This window comes from Anarhichas minor, unplaced genomic scaffold (assembly GCF_050575085.1).
Source record: "Anarhichas minor isolate MPS153535 unplaced genomic scaffold, ASM5057508v1 ptg000018l, whole genome shotgun sequence".
NCBI classification, from domain to species: Eukaryota; Metazoa; Chordata; class Actinopteri; order Perciformes; family Anarhichadidae; genus Anarhichas; species Anarhichas minor.
The window spans coordinates 13,300,014-13,324,557 of NW_027466464.1; the positions used below are offsets into that span (position 1 = coordinate 13,300,014).

Sequence of the window (24,544 nt, forward strand, 5' to 3'; positions counted from 1 at the left end):
TTTTCAGTGTGCAGAAGTTCCCTCAGGTTTTTTTGGGGGGGGGGGGGGGGGTTTGGAGTGGGCAGCAGCAGAGAAACATTTGACTTTGCTCCAGAGTCCAGACAAATTCACGGCCAGCGGGTCGGAGAGGAAACGAGGATTAAAAGATTAATGAGGCCGCGTTAGCTCCGCACCAATTAGGATTCCTCCCGTCCCGAGCACTGAAGAGCCGGCTGACTTCTTACTGCTGATGAGGACGGTTTGTTAAGACCACAGCAGGAGCAGCCAGCTGGGTCTGCTGTTGATGTTTGTTGCCATCACTGTAATCCCTGACAGTCTGTCTCAAAACCTGGAGGAGACACGACAGACAGGTGAACACTTAAACCATGAAACTTCCCCCAGCTGATTACCCACAGGAAGTTTTTCTGAGAATATACAGATGCAAATATATTAAATGTGTCTTTTAGATGTTTTTCCGCTCGACGACATGTTATGGAAGTAAAATAGCCCAAACGATAAAAGCAATGTTTTTGCCTGGACGATATATATCTGCTGAATCTGTTCCTGTTTCAAGCTTAACCCTGAAGGTAGACTTTGACATCAAGAAATGAGTCGTGGGGAGAAAAGAAAAAACCTTCTAGAACTGATCATTAGGGTTTTACTGCCCTCTGGTGGCGAAATAACAATATCAAGAACATAAAAACTGCACAATAATGCAGATGAACTTGAGAGAACGTCAACATGTTTCAATTTTAAGTCCATGATATGACTGAAATGAAATAAACAACCTGAAGTGAAGGAGGCCCCGAGCTTTTGCAGCAACGCACACAAGGCATCGTCCGTTCACAGATATTTATATCCACCCCCAAAGATGGCACTGGGCAAGGGGGGGGGGGGGTCCATCCTGGTGGGCACTCTGGACGGGACGTGTCCACCTGGACTGTTCACTCAATGGGAGCTTCAAGACAGCAAAGTTAACCTCCATCCTGAACGCCAACAGGCAGGAAACACACAAACACACACAGTTATTAGTTATTAAACTGTGTGAAATATTATGAAATATTTGTGATTTAATTTGTGCTGAAGGAGCACTGGCTTCACTGGAATAATTAAAGTGACTGTGTTCATTAAACGTCAGCATTTTCTTGATGAAGAAGAAGAAGTACTGAAGTAATACATAGTGTACAAATACTGCTTTAAGTCCTGCATTCCAAAATTTAGTATTTAGTAATTTAAAGAATAAAGTAGGTGAAAATGGAAAGTAACTCAAAATTGTTTCTTTCTGGTTTCAGAGATGAAAACATTTTAATTGCGAGGTAACAAAGTATGTATATGTCTCTAAAACACGAACACGTTCTCCAGTTTTAAAGTCTATTAAAAGAAAATACAAAAATCTAATTTGTAAACTTTGAATGAGGACACAAACATTTTTTTTATATATATAAAAAAATACAAATATAAAATACTGTTTTTCTAATAATACAATTAGTAGACTACATATTGAGTTGAGGGCAGAAGTCAGCAGAGGTCATTGCTAAAAAGATTTTATCAAATTATATTTATTTTATTTTGTTCTGCTCTGGTGAAATAAATTGAACGTTTCTGGTGCACATTTTTACATTTCTGTTTATTTAAACTGCACTTGTATTGATGAAAGAAGGTGAAGCATAACATTTACTTTATTTATTTTAAGTGTTTTAGCAAATGCATTGAAAGAGAAAAGTGTTTTGAACTATTTTGAACTATTTAACACATTTAATAAATTCCTGCATGAGGAGTTTGTTGTTTTTATGTAACACTGAATATTGGCCAAAAACAAAAATCAATATTTCTGAAGTGAAATTGGCCTTGAAGGCAGCCCCATATCAGGGGAGCCTAATTTAAACCTGCTGCTCCAGACCACAACAGGTGCCCCCTCCTCCCCTCCTCTCTTTAGGCTCCACCTGTCTTCCCTTTTCCGCAGAGGGCTGGCGACCCAGAAAGCAGCCGTCATTTATTAGCATTGGTATGCCGATGGGGGCCGGACGGCGCAAACCCCCTCGGTCACCGGATCGGCGGCAGCTGCTCGGCCACCCGGTGCTATTTTCACCCTCAGGATAAGGTGATGTGCAGCCGCCCGCGCGCACGGCCCCAGCAGCTCCAGTCCGACCAGAGCAGAGCCAGGATGAGGTCCACCGGCAGTGAGCGCAGCGCGCAGCCCGACGGCTTCGCCTCCGACCTGGACGACCTGGACAGCGGCAGCGACAGCTCCGACGGGAAGTCCAGCAGAGACTGCAGCCCCCACGGGGAGCTGGCATCGGAGGAGGCCGGAGACGGCTCCCGGAGGGGCAGACGGAGGAGGAGGCGGAGACGCGGCAGCGGCGGAGACGCGTGCGTCGCCGGTGCGAGCAAACAGAGGCAGGCGGCAAACGCGCGGGAGCGGGACAGGACGCACAGCGTGAACACGGCCTTCACGGCGCTCCGCACGCTCATTCCCACCGAGCCCGTCGACAGGAAGCTCTCCAAGATAGAGACGCTGCGCCTGGCCTCCAGCTACATCTCACACCTGGCCAACGTGCTGCTGCTCGGGGAGGACTGCCGGGACGGACAGCCGTGCCTCGGCTACCCAAGCATCCTGCACGGCGCCGCGGCGCTCAGCGCGCCCTCGCTGCGGCCCATCTGCACTTTCTGCCTCAGCAACCAGAGGAAACTGGTGAGCGGCCTCTTGCACCTGTTGCACCAGGGTGACATGGTAGTGTCTCGTGCATTGCACAATGCACGGGGGCTGTTTTTTACGCAGCGTAATGTGCATTACGCATCCTCTCTATAATGGAAATAGAATTCCAGGTGGTGTTTAGGTCAAAACCAGTGGATTACTGTGGTTTGGTAAAGGTGAACATGACAGCAGATAGAGTTTGTAGATGAAAAAGTAGCTTTAAAAGGGATGAAAAGAAACTACAAAGCAACATGTTTTTGGAAAAGTGCTGCAAATATTAAAAAATGATTCATATTTAAAGACACTGATCAGTTATATCCTCTACACACACGTGTTGTGCAGTTATATAATATTATGTCACTATTATGTAAAACTGTATTTTCACTATTACACATTTGTCTCATAAAGTCAAATCTCTTTGACACAAATCAACCTTGATTCTTAGATTTCAAGTCATTTTATAACTGAGTTGTAAATAAGAGTAATATATTAAAGCAGACTTATATACATTTTTTACAATTGAATAAATCAATAAATAATTGAAATTGGGGGCTAAAAGTCAGTGTTATTAGGATTCATCTCGTGGTGCATTCACTGTACTGTGCTTGTGGTAAAAATGACCGTCTCTTTGCCTCCACAGCTCAGAGATGGAGGGAAGCACTCGTCTGCTGTGTGAAGCGAAGCAGCAGCGGACAGACGGGGGAGTCCGCCTTCATGCTGTTTACATGTTGATGTACATATATATACATAAAAATATATTTATTTTGGGACGAGAGAAAGAAATTAACACTGAAAAGCACTTTCTGTTCACTTCGCTGTGCCGCTGTGTTTTGGTTGAGCTGTAACCTGAGCTCATGTGTAAAGTTGCACCTGACGGGGGGCTATTTTGATGCCACAAATAGTACAAACTACCCCCCCAACCCCACACATCTCCTAAAAAACCCACATGAAGTAAACTGAAGAGCAGCTACTGCAGCGGTTGCTGTCAGTTGAGGCGCCAACGATGCCTTCAAGGGCCGTCAGACGTATCGCTATTATTCAGGCGCACTTTAATTAAAGGAGCATCAACTGACTCTAGTGGTGGACGGCTGTAACTGCATCAACACTGACAACTCTAGACGCGATTGAATACGACAAAAAGCCCAACATGTGTACATCTCCTGCAGCTTTTTAAATGTCTTTAACAACCAGCGACGGGAGAAAAAGACAGGATGCATATTTGTCATTTTGGATAAAGTCAGGAGATTTCACAGAGCTTTTTGTAAATATGAAGTGATTTTATTGGACCTGATATTTACTTCTTTAAACAATCCAAATAGTTTTAAATCCTAATTATTGCTGCTTGAATACAGAGGTGGAAATCAATCTTACAAAACCTTATAAGTAACTCAAATTTCAGGTTTCAGCGACGCTTTGTTAGCCTTAAAGCTTTTCCCAATTAGGAAATCCTCAACGTGAACGGGACACTACTTCACCTCTTTGTCTCTCAGCTGTTTCAGACATTTGCAGCGTGGTGAAATGTTTACTTTTGCATTGTTGCACACTCACTTGTGACATTTGGTAAAATGCATCGGGTTGCCTTCTGCACTAATCTGGAGACTCTATAAACCTTCTACATGCGGGATCCCTTGATATTTATGATACAGCACATACGGATGGAAACGTTGCACACTACCTCAGACCGATGTTTTAAATATGAAATATGAAGGCCTACCTCTAACCTAATGTGTAACATGACTGTATAAACGTGTACTTGAATACAGGACGCTTGTGTCCTTTGCACAACGCAAGTACTGAAGCTGCTTGAAGAGAAATGTATTTTTGTACAATACAAATAAAAATGAGAATAATATCAAAGCGTCTTTTTGTTTTCTGTCTGCAAACATTCAAAGTGTTTCTACTTTATGTCAACGAACACTTTAACAGCTACAGGTGATTTTAGACCGATGGCGATATAAAATAAAGAGTTCTAACAGAATTAAATGTTTAAAAACCGCCGACTCATCACATTCCTACAAAGTTTAAGAAGCAAGTTATGGCCAATAACAAACATTTAAAGTCATAATTATGACAACAATGAATAATAGATGCATTAAAAACAGAACATAGTGGAAGCATTTCAATAATCTTTATTTTCATAAAAAAAGTCGCTTCATATCAGATTGAAGAAAGTAGAAACCAATAATAACCAGTTAGCTGGCGAGGCATCTTACAAGGGGCGTGTCTTCTGACACGTGGAACAGGTAAATACCCTGAAAGTCAAGAAAGTGGTCGGAGTTTAGGACCCAACTGCAGCCAAACCATGAGCCGGGCAAAAGTCAAAAAGGGGAGAAGAAGAAGTAAAAGAAAAACGTTGGTAAAAATCGCAGTTTCATCGGCGAAAGAACGCAAAGACCAAATCTCCGTTGTGGATCGTACGAGCAGCGGCCGTCGACGTCACGTGGAATGTTTCGTATCCAAACTACAGAGGAAGTACAACAATAACACCCAAAATATAATAACCAAGGAGCGGAGTATTCATCGCTTTCTGCTTCCACTGTGAGGCACGACGACTAAACGTTTTACGAATCAGGACTTTAGAAATTTAGTTTAGTTGTTAGAGTGGTGGAAGCGTGCGTGTGTGTGTGTGTGTGTGTGCGTGTGTGTGTGTGGGGGGGGGGGGGGGGGGGGGAAAGAAAAGAAGCTCCTGCTGCTATCTTTGAGAAGAAGAAAAGTGCTCGTCTGGCGTCGGAGGCTTTAGTCCGTCTCCTCTTCCTCAGACTCAGACTCTGCAGAGGAATCAGATCAATCCTTCGTTAACGTGTTGCATTAACATCCTAATTAGTGTTCAATGTGAAGACTTCATGCATTTCTTCGTTACATATTCCTAATTATGATTTGCATTTATGGCAAACGTACAGTTCCAACAGAGTGGATTTTTCTCCATGTTTTGTTTTTTAATCCCTCGTCTTTTATTAACGTACTCGAGCAAAGAATAAAGTATCGAACTAGCTTTTAAATGAAATAAAGAATAATCTAATCTAAGTATTTGTAAAGTTAAAGACGTCGCAGCTCGATTAAAGCTTTACCATCTGCTGTTAAACGGCTTTATTGCATCAGGGTGTTGTTATTCATCGTCTTACCTTCCTCGGCGTTCTTCAGCCACTCCACGAACTTCTTCATCTGCTCGAGGAAGACGCTCTTCCCCTTGGCCATGTGTGTGTCGGTGTACCACTTCAGTATGGCCTCTTCGCTCAGCACGTCGGCTGCGAGGAGGAGAAAACGGCAAACATTCAACACGTTTAGTTATTGACGGTGATCCTAAAACAGAGCGGTTAGGTTATCGGGACACAGACCTTTGTAGAGGAGCACCACGATCTTCTGGAAGGCCTTCATGAAGTGGATGTTGTCGTAGCAGTACTCCTGGATCTTCAGCAGCAGGCTGAGCTCGGACAGACCCTGGGAGGTGAAGGCTTTCAGAAGAAGGCTGTATTGCTGCGGAGAGAAAGTTACAAAGCGTGTCGTCGTTCCTCCTGCTGTACTTTACAGAGTGCTGCTGCTTTCACACCTTCCGTGAGAATCACAGCAACAGTTAACTTCACACGAGCACTGAGCTCCACCACGTCAGGGTGGAACCCGCCAAAATAAAACAAGTTTCATACCGTGAAAGCTCCTCTGAAATTCAGTCACTTTATTCCTCGATTAAACATCGTTGTACTCCATAAACTGTATGTGCTTTAATAAAACCTGAGCTTTATTTATCTGTATTCAGAGCATGTAAAGGACTTCCAGGACCCCAGCGGTGTGGTTTACCTTCAAGAGTTTGATGGCTTGTTCGGTCACCAGCTCCTCCTTCTTGTTCCACTCCACGGAGCTCATCACGCTGGTCCAGATGATGCTGATCATGGCCTGCTCCGAGAGGTTGGACTTCTTCATCTCCTCTTTGGTGAAGACGATAATCTGAACCAACGGGGAGGAAAACAGCGCTGAGTTAAAGTCTCTGAATGTCACTTCATCAGTCAAAAAGGGGGAAATGGAGACGGACTTAAGTTATTAAAACCCACAGAGGGTCGGAGTTAAGAGCTGCTGTGTCATTTACAAACGATGCAGTTTGGGCAGCGATGACCTCGTCTGAACGCTGACAAATGTGTTAATAATGAGGAAGTTTGTAAAACACAAAACGCTGTTACCAAACAGGAACAATGACATTCACACCTTCACCAACTGAGACATTTAACACGATAATAACACTCAGAACGACACTTTAAACTGGGCTTGCAGACAAGAGGAAGTGGTCAGTTTCACCTCCTTCTGAGGGTCACCGCGGGACATCTGCTCCTGCAGCTCCTTCTGCAGCTCCTTGCGGGCGCCGATGGATTGCTGGTTGCGGGCGAAGTCGGACAGCTCCTTCAGCCCGGCGTCGGTGAAGTACTTAGAAAAATGCTCGCAGCTCCGTTTGTTGGCAGGAAAGAGCTCCTGCGGGGGCAGAGATATTTTTAGGTGAAGAGTTAAAAGCAGAGGAAACTGACACAAAAACAAAACACATGCGACATTTTGTGCAGGACAGTTGCTTTACCATCAGCCTGTTGTCCATGCCGACTTTGCGGAGACTGCCAGCCACAGAGTTGATGTCCTTCTCGTGGATCCACGACTTGAAGAGCTTGACAGCGAAGGCTGCAGACACTCCTAAAGAAAAACGAGACACGTCGTGTCACTCTCACTGCACACAAGAGTCTCTCGTGCCGACTGCGGATCCAGAACAAACATTTCGTGGAGGACCTAAAGAGAAGGAAGCCGTCTCCTCACCCTCCTTGACGAGGTTCTCGTTGTAGAGGCTGTTAAGGATGGAGGCTGATATGTTGCCGTTGGCCAGCAGGATGCCGGTAAGCATGGCCAGCTTGTTGCGCTCGGACTCTGTGAACCCTTTTAGAAACAGCAGCAACTACAGAGCACAGAAAGACAAGACTGTTTACAACCCTGCAGGTGTGGCTTTAGCTTCAACTTTTCTCTTTTACAGCTGGAAACAATCTGCTTTATAGATTCATTAACACTTTTAAAAACAAACTACAGACACTCACCTTCTTGATCTCCTCTTCGAACCCCTTCTCCAGGTACTTGTAACGCCTGATTAGCTTGTTAAAAACCTGTTTTTTGGTGTGAAAAAGACACATAAAAGTTAATTCTGTCCTTGAACGCATGCATGAAATCAAACGTCTTGTAAAAAGGAGTCCTCGTGCTTTCTACCTGAGCATATGCTTGCATGGTCTCCAGGTCTTCTGGTGCCGTAAAGAGGCAGAACTCAGTGCGGGTCATGTCGTCGGATAGAGTCCCACCCGGGGCTGCAGGAGAGAGAGAAACCACCATATCAGCAAAAAGAAAACAGCAGCGGCATGCTTCAATAACTACATCGTATTTATATGAATATTATTCATAAGCAAAACAGTGTTAATATCTATTTATTTACAGGCAAATTGAAGACTTGAATGCACACGTAAACAACGCATCTCTAACTCACCCAGCATGCCGCCGGCCACCAGGATGTCAAAGAGCGTCTCTGCATACCGCCGGTAGTCAAGCTTGCCGCCAGTGCCATCGAGGAACTTAGCGACCGCTTCCAAATCAGAGCCACTTTGATTCAAGCCTTGTACGATACTTTCTTGAAACTGAGTAGGGTCAAATCTCTCCTTTTCATCTGTGGAGCACAGGACGCAGGTGTTGGGTCAGTAAACAACAAACACGTTCCAGGAATAATACGACGACAAACACGACAAACAGCACAAACCTCTTTTCCTCGTTTTGAACCGCTGGCCAGTTAGCGTCGGCTTTTGCTGCTTTTGATTACTCATAAAAGACACTCTGAAGGACAGATGTTTAATTACAGATGTTTACACACGAGTGAACAATACACAGCGCTCCCTTCAGTTATGCCAGCTGTGGGTGTAACTTGGTTGAGCTCCATGTCATGAGATCACGACTGTAAATGATTCTTACACAAGTTTAAATGTTAAAGCCTGAAGACAAATAGAAGTATATGTAGTGTATATGCTCTTTGAAGTACTTGACAGTGCAGTATAATGTTGCAGAACTTTGTACATTTAATCTTATATTCTGTTTTTAGGTTGACTTTGTAACATACAGGTGAAAAATAGCCTCTTTTTTATTAATGTGCACTGTCCCTTATCAAATAAACCAATAAGTAAATAATAATATATATATATGACATATGTTGTACATGTGTAAAAACTACCAGTTATTAAGGAATTTAATCAGCCTTCTAATGAATAAATTAAATATAGTTGTAACCTATATTTAAATGTGTAAATGTTAAATATATATTTTTTGAGACTATTTATTTTTGGGATTTTTTGGGGAATATGCAGAATATTTTATCTCCATCTTTATACAATATGGAATTTTTTTTGTATTTGATTGAGTCATCAGAGCCAGATTAGAGGGTTTTAAAAATGTCCAACTCACGCGGAAATGAAGACAAAACAGACAAAAGACAGCTCGAGGTGGTACAATGGAGCTATTGTGTTTTTAGTTTAAATAAATCAAACATGCTGCAGAAATAAAACCTCCATCAGCAGTGTTTCTGTGAATCTGTGAGGGGTGGAGGACAAGATATATCATCAAGGATTCGCCACTCTACAGCTGGCTTAATGTAGCATTAGCATCGGTTAGCTCTGGGCCTCACCATGCGCGGCTTAGCCACAATGTGGCTAACGCTAAGCTAACATTCCCCCAAAAACGTTATTTTACAGTCAACAAAACGACATTTTAGCGTCTACGCGACGAGGTTGAGCTGCGATACAGCAGCGAGAATGTGACAATACGAGTACTCACCGAAAGTAGTGCAGATAAACAACGATTTAACCAGGTGAATGAAACTACACTGTCGAGTTTCTCAGCGGCCAAAACAAAAGAGCTCTCCGTCAGGACTTCCGCAGACTCCACCCGCTGCGCATGCGCGAGTTAAAGGGGCTTTCCGGTCCACAAAAAAAACACATAAAATATGTATTTTTAAATAAATATATATATTATAAAAATATACAATAAAATAATATGTACATATTTTAAATACACATATATATTATAAAAAAATATATAATATATATTTTTATTGTTTTTGGGAGCAAGGAAGGATAAGTAGACTATTTATTGCCCCGTATTTTACAACTATATCACTGAATATTTAATTTGATAGATTTACAAGGCAATTTATTTATTTTTAAATATAACTGAATTACTGTTTTCTATCTGTATGTGTAATTGTTATGCTTATATATTTTGAGAGTCTCTTTTAGTTTAATTGTATTTATTTATTGCCAATTCTAATTTAAACTGCCATCTACTAACCATGGATAAGTACCTCACACAACTATATATTTAACAAACAGTAATCCGTGTCATTGTTGGACCACAAGCCCCAATTTAGCTTGAACTGTTAACATACACTAATATCATTTACCCAAATGTTTTCAACCAGCACTCTCTCCTAACTTCCTCCTGTCGCAGTCCATAACTGTCCATAACTGTTATGGACTGCCACATGTATTCTCATCAAGCTGCAGTCGCTTTGGATAAAAGCGACTGCTAAATGACTGTAATGTTATCACATCCTGCAGCATCAATATTTCAAAAATACACAAATTAATTATTGAATTTATTGAATTATTGAAAGTTATTGAAAACATTAAGTATACTCAGTATATTCATTCAGTAGCATTACAGAACCACAAAGAACTCAAGTGTCACTGTACAGCCACAAGTATAATTTGGTTGTTTCAAATGTCAATAAAAATGTGTTTTGCATAAGCGTATTAGAACATCATTAACAGTTACATTCAGTTCACAGTCGATGCTTTCGATTGATCAAATAGAAAGAAAGAAGCAGAGATTCAGTCTTAGATGTTTAAGGCCCACGGTTTGAACGATCCTGGTTTGCTGGCTGGAATCTGGAACAAAATAAAAGAAATGAATGGTTATCGTGTTGATTATTTAGTTTATATTTTACAAGAACAGTTTACACCCACACACAAAACAAACAATAGTAAAAGATAATAAACAATATCAGACACAGGTGTCAGTATTCCAATTAACCTTTCATTAAAAAACTGGATCTTTTACTTTCCTTTAACATTTATTAAATCATTAAATTAAATAGTTAAATTTCATCTTTACCTTCTGAATGAACGGGGAGGCACAAGCCAGACACGCCCTCTCCGGTGTCGCAGGGCTGTCGAGGGAAAACGGGCCGACTAAACCGGACTCGGAGCGAGCTGCAGCCACGGCGTCTTTGATGGCGAAGAACACCGAACTGCCCAGGAAGAGGGCCGGTTCTCCAATACCCTGCGGAGCCAAATCATCCGAAACATTATGGATTGATGTAAACACAAACAGAACAGTCGAGGGAGTCTGAGACAAGAAAGGATGAACAGACGGGGACCGAGCTCTGACCTTTGAGGAGTAGATGGCGTGGGGGTTGTGGGAGTCCGGCAGCAGATAGACGTTGAAGCGAAGCGGCACGTCGCAGACCGCGGGGATCTTGTACTGAGACGGGCCGCGAGTGTACAGGAGCCCGGAGGGGGAAAACTTCAACTCCTCCATGGTGTAGAGGCCCAAACCCTGCATGAACGCTCCTTCAATCTGAGAGGAAGGAGGGAGGAGACAGGAAAGGAAGGGGGAGAGAAGATGGAGGGCAGGGAGGAAGGAAAGGAAGTGCAAAAAAAGAAAAGCCAGTAAACAGATTAGTAAACTTAATTCTTTGGACAAAGAACAGAGTGATGCAAATAATACACGCCTTTCTGTGTCGGATTCCTTTTGGATTATTGTTAATTATTATATTATATATAATAGAGACTTTTAATCCCTTATTGGTTTCAGTAATTTTCATCCTTTCCTTCCCCGCAGCTCCGTCTCTGATTCCTTAAATAAAACCTTTGGTTCATTTTACAATAAAAGATTTTTCTTCTTCACACGAGACTCACCTGCCCGATGTCCACTGAGGGGTTCACACTTCTGCCGATGTCCATCACGATGTCCGTCCTCACCGTCTACAAGACAACATCGACAGAATTATTTTAAGAATTCTGAGCACGTCTCTCTGCAGCACCGAGATGAAAGAGAAAGTGGTTCAGTTCGGACCCTGTAGTCTCCTGTGAGGCAGTCCAGCTCCACCTCGCAGCAACACACTCCGAACGTGAAGTAAGCGAAAGGCTGCCCCTCATTCTTGTCCCAGTCCATGTACAGGTCTGGACCTCTGAGGACACACAGGAGGCCGTTACCGTCGCTCGATAAATTAACTCGTTAAATCAGACTACATATCTTGCATACCTGTAGAATCCAGTTGCTGATAAACTGATTTTCTCAAAAAATGCGGCCTGGGCCTGAGTGAAAATTGACAAAATACTTTCATTAAAATGCTGTAAATTATTAAGTTTCCCACAAAAAAAAAATCCTTTCCTTTCTTATCAAATCTTACCCAACTCTCCCATGATCCTTTGGGGTGCTTCTGCCTGATTGGCTCCAGTCGCTGGTACAGAGTCTGGCAGGCATCCTGAATGAAAGAACGATTACACTGCAGTAATTCAGAATAAAAAACTTAGTATTACTGAAAAAGAAGCACCAGAAAATGCAGGATCTGGACTTCACCTTGACGGCCATGCCGTTGGCGTCGGTACCGTAGGAGGCAGCAGAGGGGCAGGTGTTGGGAACCGTGCTGGTGCTGGTTTCACTGATGTAGATCTTAGAGGGAGGGATACGAAGCTCCCGACTCGCCACCTAACAGGAAACAGGAAACAAACCCAGAGCTGAAAGGACGGCATTTGTTAACAAATCGCATGAAAAGACTCGTGGAGCGGGTAATGAACGGGTCAGAGATTTAATTTACAGATAAAGTAGATCCAGAGGACTTGCTGCTTTGTCACAGTACCTGTTGCATTTTAGTGTGGAGTCCCTGACCCAGCTCCGTCCCGCCGTGAGCGACCAGAACAGAGCCGTCTTGGTAGATGTGGACCAGAGCAGCGGCCTTTTGCACACACAAACAAGCACACAGTTATATTCATATATGGAAAGAACCACAAAAAACACGAGTCGAAACGTTGAAAAAAAGACCGAACTGAATCCCACAGACCTGATTCAAGTAGCCGTCCGAAAACGCAATCCCAATTTTAATGGGGATGATGGACATCCCCCTCTTCTTCCAGCGGTTCTGCTGGTTGAACTGGTCCACGGCTGCGCGGCGTGCGCCGTAGTCGGACTTGACCTTGCATTCCTCCCAGCAGCGCAGCATGCTCTCCGGGCTGAACTCAAACTTGTAGTGGGTGACCGACGGCCCCTTGTACATGTTGATCTCCCGAATCTGACGAAGAATTAAAAAATCAAATACTAACGCCGTTACTGGTCGAGCGTACGGCGTGGATGCATCACCTGGTCTGCAGGGCGCCGCAGCAGCACGGCCACGTCGTTGACCATGTTCTCCACGACCACGAGGCTCTGCGGCACGCCGAAGCCCCTGAAGGCGGTGTTGGAGGGCAGGTTGGTCCTGCAGGCGGCAGCGTGGCCCCTCAGGTTGGGGATGTTGTAGGCGTTGTCAATGTGAAGAAGGATTTTCTCTGCTACCTGCAAGAAGAAGACGATCAATAACATGCTTTTTATCATCATCATCATAAACATCACCGCGTTTACCCACCAGGAGAGAGTCATCCACCGTGTTGCCAGCATTGGCGTAGTACTGGAGATCTGCAGCCACGATGCGCCCGTCGTTCATGAAACCAACCTGAAACACACAACAGTTTAAAGATGTCCCTTGAGATAAACCGCTCAAACGGAAGAGAGTGTTGTCGTACTTTGTATTTTCCCAGGACAGGGTGACGGGCTCCTGTGATCAACATGTCCTCTCCTCGCTCCAGGACGCAGCGGACTGCACGATTGGTCCTGAACAGAAATTTAGAAACAATTACAAGAACGAGAAAGAAGAATTAAATCCGTTACGAGTGCGTCTAACTGGTTTGCCTTGAACACGCTGAGGAACAGACCCAGTGTTTGCAAACGGAAGCGGTGTTCGTGTTTATTTGCGTACAGAGCGGGGAAGTGAGATCTGATCACAGGTGCATGTGGGACTGATAATGGCAGGTGTCTTACTTCCACGCAGCCACAGAGGTAATACACGCCAGTATCAACGTTTTATTGATCTTCCCGCCGAAAGCGCCGCCCATCCTTTTGACGTGACAGGTGACTCTGTTGGACAGGATGCTCAGCGTCTCCGCTATTGCATGCTGCAGTCAGTGAGAGAAGATGAGACAAAGCAGACAACCTGTGATCTCTAAAATAAAAGAAGAACATATTTACGGAGTTAGTCGAAATACCTGAATCAGTGTCGGCCACTGAGTGGAGACGTACGCGTTGAACTCCATCTCCTCACCTACAGGAACGACCAGCATGCTCTGGGTCTCCATGTAGAAATGCTCCTGGCCACCGATTCGAAGCTCTCCTGCGGAAACATAAAAAACAAAAAGGTGAAAACACGTTGGACGAACGGACAAAACCAAAACCTGGTTCTGTTGTCTGTGGGATGAGTTTCAGTACGAGAAGAAGAATGTTACAGCAACAAAAGTCAACAAATAGAATAGATATTTGACCACCTGCTCTCACATTGTGTGAATAAAACCCACATGTTCTTCTACGAACAGAAAACAGACTTTCACCTTCGTGAACCTGATCAACGGTTTCAAAGGCTTCCGTCACATTTCCTCTCTCGATCGTCCTCCGAGGCTCAAAGAACGACGACTTCTCAACGGCTTCCTGTCACAGTGGGACACAGCAAACACAAGCGTCTGGTGAAAGGATTTACAGATAATAACAGAAGGTAACGTGGACGAAATGATGCACAAAACCAGATTTGAGGTAGTGGTACAAGCACGGAAAAAGCTGAGCCGGACTCCACAGACCTCTGAGGTAAAAACCGGGTCAGGCAGGTCCTCGTAGCCGACCTTCACAGCTGCCGCTCCTCGTCTGGCGTGGGCCCTCGTATCGGCGACCACCGCGCATAACATCTGACCGACGCAGGACACCTGCAGACAAATTAAACCGTAGATCAGAATCAGGACGAGCCCTAAAAATCACTTTTCAATGTACAGTCCTGCAGAATTTATTGATTAATATAGTTGCAATATGTTGTTTTGTCATGTAAATAATTTATATCTTTTTAGAGCTGAATTATATATATATATATATATATATATATATATATATATATATATATATATATATATGTATATGTACACACACACACACACACACACACACAGATGTGCACACACTCACGCTCTACCTCGGTCTCAGCCAGCAGCTCCTCTTCGTAACCAGATATTTCACGAACTTTCTGCCCCGGAATATCTTTTGCCGTGACGACGTCGACAACACCGGGAAGCCGCAGAGCCTCGCTGACGTCCAGCCCTCTGTCGGATACAAAAAGAAACATTCAAAGACGAGAAGTGAAGTAAAACAAAAAGAGCGTCAGAGATCAAACTCCCGTCTCCTTACGTTATTTTAGCGTGCGCTCGAGAGCTGGTGACCAGAGCCAGGAAGAGCTCTCCGTCTGTCGTGGGGATGTCGTCGCAGTACACGGCCTCGCCTGTGGCATGGCTGAGGGCAGAGCGATGCATGATGGGACGCCCCACTGGGTCCTGGTCGCTCTGGTCCTTTGACACATGCTGAAGAAGAGGAAGAGGAAGCAGTGAAGTTTATTTACTGTTAATTGTGGGTGGACGAAAAGTCACAAACGGTTAATTTCTTGTCTTTTTTCTGACCTGGAACTCCTGCAGGCTGGGTTGGATCTCTCTGGGTAAAGGACGCATCTGCATCTTCTCAGGAAGCTCATCTGTAATCACATTCTGCACACACAAACTCTCACAGCATCTTTATGTCAGGTGAAAAGTTACAAATAATGCAATGTTTTTAGTTTTTTTAATCTGTGTCTTACCATTTCTCTAAGTTTCTGCAGGACCTCCAGGTTAAATTTGAAGAGGAGGCTGAGAGTCAAAGAGCGACGGAACTCCACTTGTCCTCCAGGAGCCGACGGAGGGAGGACCAACTCGTCCAGGAGGACGTCATAGGCCCGACTGAGGGTCTCATCATCCCACGGCCTGAAGGAAACACTCTCTCAGGTTGTTGGTTTTATTCATATTTTGGCCTATACTGAAAATCAAGATGCTGCCGGGTTGAGTTAGAGAACAAGTGGGCAGAAGAAAGACACAGCAGGACAAGAGCAAATGGAAAAGAAGGAAGACAAAGAAAGGAAATGAACGGCAAGAAATGAAGGATTCAAGCAAGAAGACGGCAAAACTAAAACACAGATTAGACTAAAGTGTGGGTGATAAACCTTGTGACGATAGCTGCGCAGGTTTTGGTGGCGCTAACGGTGGTCGGTCCCATTCCTCCGTAGTAAATACTGACATCCTGAACCACCCGGGACCCCTCTGAGAAAAACACTCTCATCCCGGTGGTCACTGTGGGGAAGGAGCTCTCCTTCCTCGGAGCCTGGCGGAAAGCTCCAACAAACTCCCCCTGCAGGGCAGACAATGTAGTTTCATCTGTCAAAGTTCCACCTTCCACCTGCGTGCACATAAGACGGTTATGAACTAAATGGGAGCACGCTTGGAGAGAATAGAACCTTTCTGGAGAAGGGAATGAAGACGGAAACAACGATCTCTTCTGGCTTCAGGATGGTTTTCCCAAAGCTCACAAAGAAGTCTTGATTGAGAGGAAGCTCTCGTCTTCCTCCTGGTGGATTCAGACACAACCTCTTAAGAGTCAACGCGTCTACATTTTTTTCTGGCAGTCTCACCAGCAGAAATTCACGGCAACTTACCGTCACAAATGACGCTCACTTTGCAGTTGCCTGCAGCCAAAACAGGGTTCAGGTCTGAGTTTGGGTACGCACTCATGATGTTGCCCCCGAGAGACTAAAAAAATACAAAAGAAAGAATAAACACAGCTATTGAACATCAACATATATTAGTCGAGTTGTGAAGTCTACTGACAGCGACGTTACGGATCTGCTGGCTTCCCAAGTTGCCCAGCTGTCGGCTCAGCGCTCGGAACAGTTCGGTCTCCTCCTCCGGAAACTGAGGAACCAGCTTCTCCAAAAGGGACCGGACCTCCGTGAGACTGCAGCCCGCCCCCACCCAAACACCTGGAGGGGAGCCAGCATGTCAACAAAAGCTGCAGGTTTGGTGCCGAGGAGTTTTAAAAAGACAAAACTAGAAGTCTGCTCCTCACCCCGCGGTGTCTGAGCGACCTCAAACAGCTCCGTGACTCTGGTTGGAGATATTATCAGCGGATGCAGGATGCCTTTGAACTTTATATCTGGACCTTGAACACAAAGCAGACCAGAGCTAGTTACAATCAGGTATCAGGTAACAGAGCCATTGTAGGTGAAAAGAATAAAGATCACGGAGCCGGGGGAAGAGGGGAATATTCCAAGGAAAAGCTTTGATATTCTCTAAAACTAAAATGTTGGACTTACGAGAAAAACTCACAAATTTATGAGAAGAAAACTCTTGCATCAACCCACAGCTGTATATATCACATATATCAATTAGTATTTATTTATGTTCATAAAATAACAAAGAATATCTTTCAGGAACTTCGTTTCACTAAGAAATTAAATTAAATGAAATTCAGACGATGGCATTAATTCCTATAAATGCATTCAAGCGACTCCGGCCTGTTTCTCTGTAATACACTGACCTATGTTGGTGTTCCCCATGACCAGCGGAGCTTTGGGGTTGCTGGTCTTCAGCTGGACCAGCTCCTCCAGGGAGGGGGGGGACACCCAGCTCATCCTCTCCCCACGAAAGGTGAGTGTCTTTGGGTTCGCCGCCTCTGCCATCAGCTGTGGAGAAAGTGCAGCACTGATAACACAAGACCTCAGATGACTCCGTGTGTGCCGAGTGCGTGAAGATCTTAGGACTTACTATCAGCTCGGGGGGGAAGATGAGCTCCTGTGTCGGGTCCAGAGGAAGAAACTCTTCTCTGTCAAACAACTGAGGCTTTTCCTGCAGCGCATCATGTACAACATGTCAGAGGAGGAGGAGGCGGGTATTATATACAAGGGAAGGGAAGAAAGGCACAGAGAGGAACTTTAGAGAAAAAGAAATAAACAGCGATCGATAAAGATTTAAATAAGGAACATGTTTGAAGAAAAATACGTACAAATAACAAATCACTCACATGCTCTGCTTCATCAGTATTCTGCCCTTCATTGAGGCAACAGTCTCCGCCTCCATTGGCTTGGCAGCAGTTGGCTTCCTGTTGGGATTGATCGATCATCACATTGTCCTGTTAATCATCACCGTATGTGTTATCGTGTTCCCTGTTTATTGGCTGCAGAGCCGAGCGGTGTACCTGACAGAAGGTCCTGCAGCCGTCGACGATGGGTCGATATCCAGTGCACCTGCACAGATTACCTGAGCAGCAACAACACACAAAGAGGAGAGTTTGTGTGTGAGGACAGATTTAATAATCACATGCATATGAATAACTGGACTAGTTACATACCTCTAAACGTTACACTACATAGATATAATAGAAAAACCAGCTAGAGCCTGAGTGATGTCCTCCATGGTGGGCTGAGGCTTGTTCCTCAGCAGAGCGTACATGGACATCACCATCCCTGGAGTGCAGAAGCCGCACTGGGAGCCATGAGCTTTCGCTATTCGCTCCTACAAACACAGCATCCACAGTTTAAGGCCCCTTGAAACGGCTTTGAAATCACATTTACTCTTCAGCTAGCTGGGTTTCTGCATTAAACAGGAAGTTGAATTGGGGGCTGTACATCTGAAGGGATCTTGAAGACAAAAACAGTACTTTTACTACTTACAACAAAGGAGTTGCTGGTGTACTGCTGCCTCCACCGGTGAGTTAGTTCGTGTTATTGTGTGACTTTGGTGTTTTAAAGGGCTTAATTTGGATTCACCAAACTGTTAAAGGAAAAGCCCTGACCTGCACAGGGTGGACCCTGGTCTTGGTGCTGCCGATGCCCTCCACCGTGGTGACGGCGGCTCCGTGAAGCTGGCAGAGCGGCAGCAGGCAGGCGTTGGCCGAGTAATGTCTGACGGTACGGTGAAGGGAAGCAGTGACACTCAACATCCTGCAGATAAAACATTCCTTTATCTCCCAAGCACACTATGAACCTACCTGTCAATCACAGTAGCCCCGCCCCTAAAGCATCCCCTGCTTTATGGTCTGTTTGACTCTAAATGGACCATAATGTACTAAATGAACATCATGCTGTATTGAAGAAGACTTGAAACTAGAGATTGAGACCATAAACTCATGTTTACAATGTTTACTGAGGTAATAAATCAAGAGAGAAGTAGAGTCATTTTCTCATAGACTTCTATACAACCAGAGGAGTCGCCCCCTGGTGGACATTAGATATAATGCAGGTTTTAACACATGAAGCATCCTACCGCCAGGTTGGGAACCAGTGGCGTGTACTTTATAAGCTGGGACACAGTGCTGACATCTACTCCAAATTCCTCAAATACCTGTGGACAGTTGTGGACCAGATTGTGGTTTATCAGAAAGGATACGTGATGGTTTTGGTGGCCGGTTGGTGGCGTGACACCATGACCGTGCACGCCCCGCAGCCTCCGCCGCCGCAGCCGTACTTGGTTCCAGTTAACCTCACTGACGTCACAAGTCAAGGACGTCACCAGGTGTGTTGAGACCTGTAGGTGGCGCTCTCACATCAACGTAACGTTATAAAAAACATGTTTAAAGGATACACTTCTCTCTGAGGAAGGACAACAGCATGGTTTCAGGGTCCGCATTGTTCTCGGTTACCTGTTTTAGGAAGAAGGAGGAGAAACATTTCACCTGTTCCCTCCGTTGGGTTAGCACAAAATAATATTGTGTTGTTTAAGTGGTATGCCTCCACTACAGACCAACAATGTGTGCAGAGATTACTTTACCTCGCATTAGTATAACATTTATCAAAACTAATAAACTATACACCAACACTGAAGAAAAACAAACATCGAAAACACTGAAAAGTATATTTTAGAGTTATTAGCTCTTCTGTGGAGAATGACGGGAACTCTTTGATCCGTTATTGCGTTTGTATGAACTATTACACTAAACTTCAACAGTTGTTAAACTAATAAATGTGCAAAAAAATAAATACTTACAAACAATTAGATGCAACTAAAGATTAAATATCATATACAGTCAGAACAAAACACGTTTGAGAGACTGGAATCATTAAAAAACTTTCTAAAAACACAAACTCTACTTCAAACTTCCTGCATCAAAACTTCAGAAGTAGTTCACAAAGTGTCTCATGTTGAATGGTTTGAATCTGTCTGCATGTTATTGCATGATGTTTAAAGAATGCATCTGCCTTGCTTCACTCTTTGTATTTGCTTGCTTGTTGCAGATAAAGTTCGACCTAAATAGATAAGCGCACTAGCTCCTGGCTGCAGAGAGTGACCTATGTCACTCTCTGACCTATGTCACTCTCTGACCTATGTCACTCTCTGCAGCACTCGGGTACTTTAACATACTTATTAAAACAACACGACAAACTGTTCGTGACTAACTGGTTCGATGTGGAACTCACCTTTTTCCCGTTGATGAAGAAGCACAAACTATCTCCTTCTTTCTCCGCAGACATCTTCGAAGACATCGCTGAAGAATAAGACACGACTTTGTCAAAACAAAAGATCAAGTTAGTCTGAATGTGCAGCACTTCCGCCTGTCAGGACTTTCAAAATAAAACAAACTGAGGCATGAAAAACAGCTGCAGAAATACATTCATTTACTTTGCTATAGTATTAACTTTTTAGTGACATTATGCAGACAGTACAATAGCCAATTTAGACACATTGCAATTTTTACATAAAAAATCATTATATCACAATATATATATATATATATATTTATTTCATGCTTATAATAAATGTCTCACAACAACAAAATAAAATATTTAAAAAAATAGTACAACATTTGATTTAAAATCAAATGTTGCAGAGAGCCGGAGAGCTCGGGCTGCAGCCGCCGAGGAACCCATGATGGAATCTGTGCGTCGGAATGCTTTTGTTTCTGTCAGCGTTGTGACTTTTATTTTGGCAGAATGTAGAGTACTTCCCCCCCTGCGGGAGGTTTCCGGTAGTCCGGGAACTGAGTTGTTAACCAATCATTGTAGAAGGCGAGTGATTGAATACAAGATAACTATCTATCTATTATGATAATTCTCCTTTGACAAATGTCTTTGAATGGTGAACATAAAGCCAATATTATACTTAATTTGTATGTATTGAATCATATTAAAATTAACGTATTAAAAACATTAATTAAACAACAGAATGCACTTTGTAAACGTGTTTGTCAAATACAAATCATGTAACGTTTGATTAAAAAAGCTCATTAAAATGATCTGTGGGGTAATGTTGACATCTAGTGGTCGGATAGTGTCACTGCAGTTTATGGATTATTGTATAGAACCGGACAAAAATAAACATGCAAATAAACTCACATGGGAGCCCTCTGGTGGTCAAGGTGCGTAATTACATCCCTTGAGCTTTTATTTTGAATGATTTAACCGGAAGTATTGATTGTATGTAATTTGTCTAGCTTGATAATAACACCGTTGTAGTTATTGACTGTGGCCACTAGAGGGCGTTAAAGCTCATGCTATAAATCTAATATTACTTTGATATACACTTGCTGACTTTGTATCGCTGTAGCTAACGTTAGCTCATCAATTACAAGCTCATCTTTAGTTTGAATGCAATGCTAATTGTATTACCTGGCGATCACACTGTTGTGTGTATCATTTATTTTATATTTACAGACTGCAGTGACAGTTGTATCACTGGCGTCAATAATCACGGGTAAACACTGCCCTCGGTGGTCAATGTGAATAATTACACATCTTGAGCTTTTATTTTTGGACAATTTAACCGGAAGTATTGGTTGTATGCAATTTGTCTAACTTGATAATATCACAGTTGTAATTCATGAAGGGCCCTCTGGTGGTCAAAGGACGTAATTACATCACCGGAGCTTTTATTTTGAATGCTTCAACCGCAAGTATTGATTGTATGTAATTTGTCTAGCTTGATAATAACACCGTTGTAGACTTTGGCCACTAGAGGGCGTTAAAAGTCATGCTCTAAATCTAATATTACTTTGATATACACTTGCTGACTTTGTATCGCTTTAGCTAACGTTAGCTAATCAATTACAAGCTCATCTTTAGTTTGAATGCAATGCTAATTGTATTACCTGGCGATCACACTGTTGTGTGTATCATTTATTTTATATTTACAGACTTCAGTGACAGTTTTAGCACTGGCGTCAATAATCACGGGTAAACACTGCCCTCTGGTGGTCAATGTGAATAATTACATATCTTGAGCTTTTATTTGGACAATTTAACCGGAAGTATTGTTGTATGTAATTTGACTAACTTGATAATGTCACAGTTGTAATTCATGAAAGGCCCTCTGGTGGTCAAAGAACGTAATTACATCACCGGAGCTTTTATTTTGAATGCTTCAACCGGAAGTATTGATTGTATGTAATTTGTCTAACTTGATAATAACCCAGTTGCAGTTGTAGACTTTAGCCACTAGAGGACGGTAAAATGATTGCCCTAAATTCAATACTAATTTGATATAAGATTGCTGACCTAATTTTCCAACATTATGTTATTTATATGAAGCGTTATCTATTTGAATGACTACTTTCCATTTAACCGTTAAGCCAAGGAAATAAGAAAACTCAAGCAGGAGAGCCGGCCGCGCGTTGCATTATGGGTACGACTTGGGGAGTTGACAATTTAACAGTCAAACTAGGCAGTGTTGATCTAAAATTAATCAATATTGTCTTCCTGCATCGTCAATTTCTCGCTTCAAACGTAGGAACATGTTTTACTGTACTGTTTAGCTGTAAAATGAGAAGGTTGTCCCCTGGCCGCCATGTTGAAAACAGTCGAACAGCCAAAACCAAGAACCACCAACCGGCGGAAGTAAACACAATGACCACGCCCACTCATTTGAATATAAGAAAATGAAATACAGAGTTGTGAAACGTAAATTAAAATAGGCTCTTGGACATATTTACGGTGAGAAATAGGAAATTAAGTAACATAAATTAATTACTTTATTTTATCAAAGTTGCCTAGTTTGACTTCATGTATTTTCAGTAGATTGAACTCTCAGGGCCACCGTAGGTACGATTAGCTGAAAACATTAGCCGAAGCTAATAACAGCAAAGCCTAACGTTAATTTACTTACAAATGAATGTTCTACCCTTTTGATTAGTAGAATTGAAAGGTTTCATACATTTCCATCTTTTTCCATCCAGTATTGCAATACTGTCGGTAAAATATTAAAAATTAAACGACACCCATCTTAAAAAACATTTATTTTGAAGGATCTAACAGGAAGTATTGCTTATAGGCAATTCAGAGAAACACACAAAGATACTATACTGTGTTTTAGTCTGTTTACATTTGAATAAAGTCACGCTGTCTTTCTCTTTCTGCTATTTGCTGCTCTCTGTGTTATTGATTTGGTCATTTTAAAATGTTTTGACAGTTAAATCTAACATCCAAAGATGAAATACGAGACATAATTCTACTGTAAATGTGCAGAATGGTATATAACAAGATTGTATAATAATTAACCTGCACTCTGCTCTGTTGAGTTCACTCTGTTGTGTTTTATTGACAATACTGCCACATGTCAAGTCAATAAAATATGTAATATTTAACATAATAACATAATTAACTAAATATATGGTTTCCTGCAATTTATCATAATCAGAACTTCATTTTAAACCAATTTATGATGCAATTCTTTGATGACGCACAGACAGCCTCTGTAAATATTCATTAATATTCATTCATTATTTCCTTTTCCACACGTTAAACTCATGATATATCCGCTTGTGCTCCCAGATAAATGTAGTGTGTATAGTGAATTAATAAGAGTTGTTGATTTGTTCCTCATCTTTAAGACGACAACGTGTTGCTGCCATCTAGTGGAACTTCCCACATCTGGCTGGCAGACTGTCTTTTATGTGATGTCAACGCTCCACTGCTTTATTTTATCATTTACATTATTATTAGCTACAGTAAGTTAAAGACACATCGTTATATTTGACCATATATATATATATATATGTCAGAGTAGGTTTACACGAAAGGGAAGCCTCAGAAATGGGGAACTGGCTCTCGTCTGCATGTTAACACGACAGGTATCGGTCTGATGGCAGAGATACAGGACTTGTTCTGCTGATTCGGAACGTCCTCGTTAGTTTTATCTGAAGGTTGCTTCATGAGAACAATAATTAACTCGAGGCTGAAAACAGGTCAAAGGGTGTTTCCAGAGCAGAGGACTCACTCCACTCTGAGAGGAAGGTTATCTGCCAACAGTGAGTCCACTACATGCTGCTGTATGAAAGAATGAGTGTTGAGTTGATTGTTGTGTTTGAGTAAAACGACATAATATTCTGCATATTTAGAGCAGAACGTGTTGTTATACTTTCAGGTAAACATAGTTTAAAGGTTTTTTAATTCATTCCGGTGAACTCACAGATTGTAAAGACCTTTAAAAGTAAACTGACGTTCTAAACAGAGTAGACTATTGTAAGCAGTGTTTTATAAAACAGTAATTATTGTGAAGATTAGAGAAGTCTGGAGGGCAGATTGTGCTTTGTAGTCGGGTGACAGATCACAGCAGAGGGAACACTGCTCTTTAAATAGATGCTTCATGCACAACATTTAAAACTCAAGTTTTAAAGTAAAATAAGTGAGGTTACATTGGACTTTTCCTCCCTCACAAATGCATGTTTGATACAGAATATGATGTACAA

At 42.7% G+C, this 24,544-nt stretch overlaps 3 protein-coding genes and 1 long non-coding RNA gene across 5 annotated transcripts; 1 reads left to right on the plus strand and 3 right to left on the minus strand.

Moving 5' to 3' along the window:
- Positions 1-52: 52 nt before the first annotated feature.
- LOC142952917 (uncharacterized) lies at positions 53-959 on the minus strand. The gene is made up of 2 exons (XR_012954743.1): positions 768-959; positions 53-328 (listed from the first exon to the last, which is right to left on the minus strand). It is a non-coding gene; the product is annotated as an uncharacterized LOC142952917 (long non-coding RNA).
- A 1,184-nt stretch (positions 960-2,143) lies between these two features.
- On the plus strand, positions 2,144-3,350 carry LOC142953071 (basic helix-loop-helix transcription factor scleraxis). The gene is made up of 2 exons (XM_076095141.1): positions 2,144-2,710; positions 3,315-3,350. Exons 1-2 carry the CDS (start codon positions 2,144-2,146, stop codon positions 3,348-3,350), a joined length of 603 nt encoding a protein of 200 aa, XP_075951256.1.
- A 1,437-nt stretch (positions 3,351-4,787) lies between these two features.
- Positions 4,788-9,628, minus strand: bzw1a (basic leucine zipper and W2 domains 1a). The gene is made up of 12 exons (XM_076094942.1): positions 9,500-9,628; positions 8,436-8,509; positions 8,169-8,345; positions 7,898-7,992; positions 7,732-7,797; positions 7,460-7,595; positions 7,230-7,339; positions 6,959-7,129; positions 6,467-6,613; positions 6,010-6,148; positions 5,797-5,919; positions 4,788-5,442 (listed from the first exon to the last, which is right to left on the minus strand). The coding sequence occupies exons 2-12, from the start codon at positions 8,497-8,499 to the stop codon at positions 5,411-5,413; spliced, it is 1,260 nt and encodes a 419-aa protein (XP_075951057.1). The 5' UTR covers positions 8,500-8,509; positions 9,500-9,628; the 3' UTR covers positions 4,788-5,410.
- Positions 9,629-10,306: 678 nt separating this feature from the next.
- Positions 10,307-20,378, minus strand: aox6 (aldehyde oxidase 6). 2 transcript variants are annotated; one of them, XM_076094961.1, is made up of 35 exons: positions 20,283-20,378; positions 19,450-19,507; positions 19,255-19,351; positions 18,662-18,770; positions 18,255-18,381; positions 18,065-18,126; positions 17,891-17,968; positions 17,635-17,715; positions 17,408-17,552; positions 16,937-17,029; positions 16,699-16,850; positions 16,527-16,620; positions 16,329-16,438; positions 16,038-16,222; positions 15,639-15,801; positions 15,466-15,549; positions 15,200-15,369; positions 14,988-15,114; positions 14,605-14,727; positions 14,362-14,458; positions 14,023-14,147; positions 13,799-13,932; positions 13,504-13,591; positions 13,347-13,433; positions 13,085-13,276; positions 12,789-13,016; positions 12,588-12,683; positions 12,308-12,436; positions 12,138-12,212; positions 11,990-12,042; positions 11,801-11,915; positions 11,644-11,709; positions 11,114-11,302; positions 10,838-11,005; positions 10,307-10,611 (listed from the first exon to the last, which is right to left on the minus strand). In XM_076094961.1, exons 1-35 carry the CDS (start codon positions 20,346-20,348, stop codon positions 10,561-10,563), a joined length of 4,017 nt encoding a protein of 1,338 aa, XP_075951076.1. In that variant the 5' UTR covers positions 20,349-20,378; the 3' UTR covers positions 10,307-10,560. The 2 variants fall into 2 exon arrangements, 1 of the variants encoding a protein (XP_075951076.1); XR_012954744.1 differs by lacking the exons at positions 10,307-10,611; positions 10,838-11,005; positions 11,801-11,915 and having other exon boundaries at positions 11,220-11,302.
- Positions 20,379-24,544: the final 4,166 nt, after the last annotated feature.